This window comes from Buceros rhinoceros, unplaced genomic scaffold (assembly GCF_000710305.1).
Source record: "Buceros rhinoceros silvestris isolate BGI_N320 unplaced genomic scaffold, ASM71030v1 scaffold18860, whole genome shotgun sequence".
Taxonomy (NCBI): Eukaryota; Metazoa; Chordata; class Aves; order Bucerotiformes; family Bucerotidae; genus Buceros; species Buceros rhinoceros.
The window spans coordinates 1,645-2,494 of NW_010389226.1; the positions used below are offsets into that span (position 1 = coordinate 1,645).

Below are 850 nucleotides of genomic sequence, written 5' to 3' on the forward strand. Positions count from 1 at the left end.
ATCTCAAGCTTTAGAGTAGCTGTGCTGGAAAAACAGTGCCTCTTTATCTCTTCAGATGAAAATACAGAATCTGGAGAATATTTTTTCTATTTATATGCAGGAAGCAGTTCAGCAATTGTGAGCACGTGCAGAAAAACTCTGTAGAATGCTTTTCCTAACACAATTTCCCTGTTGTTTCTTGTCTGCCAAACTCCAAGCAGAATATATCATAACAATAAGCAAATGTATACTCATTTCAGACTATTTTGGCCCAAATCAAGGTGCTATGATTACTTGTATCAAGAAGCTGAAGCACTTCTGAAAAACTTTCCGGTTCAAGCTACAATTTCCTTTTATGAAGACTCAGATAGTGAAGATGATGAAGATGAACTGGAACAAGATTCAAGAACAGAATTGGACTGCTGATTGTGGGAAGGCCAACATGACTTCTAAGACTTAATTTAAATTTAATATAAAAATGTATTATACTATTTTTAAAGATAATTTATTTGTATGTAAGTTATTAATAAAACTGAAGTGTCTTGCAATTTTATCTAAGCCTTTTTCCATGCTTCTATTCCTGTCCTGTTGTAGGCAGGGAAGGTAATTAGAAATTTTCTGTCTGAGGCCCTGTATTTTGTAGACTATAACTTGAACATCAATTTAGGAGCAGAGAATGAATGCATTGCTTTAACGTGCTCAGTGGTTATGTGACTTCCTGTAAGTTTAAGGACACAAGGAAAGCTTTTTGTGATTTAGTAAGCTCCATGTGGAAGCATATCCATGAATCATTGGATTAAATATTCTAATGTTGTGTCTGCTGTTACAACAGTTCCTAAGATGGAAAAGAGAAAGGATATAGCTGTTTTTC

The 850-nt window shown here is 34.5% G+C and overlaps 1 protein-coding gene across 1 annotated transcript; it reads left to right on the top strand.

Annotated features, from left to right (window-relative positions):
• Nucleotides 1-239: 239 nt before the first annotated feature.
• Nucleotides 240-405, top strand: LOC104491183 (protein ripply2-like; the record flags this gene model as incomplete). The annotated part of the gene is made up of 1 exon (XM_010133565.1): nucleotides 240-405. A coding segment is annotated over one exon (166 nt), but the record flags the coding sequence as incomplete, so codon positions are not given.
• Between the last annotated feature and the right edge of the window lie 445 nt (nucleotides 406-850).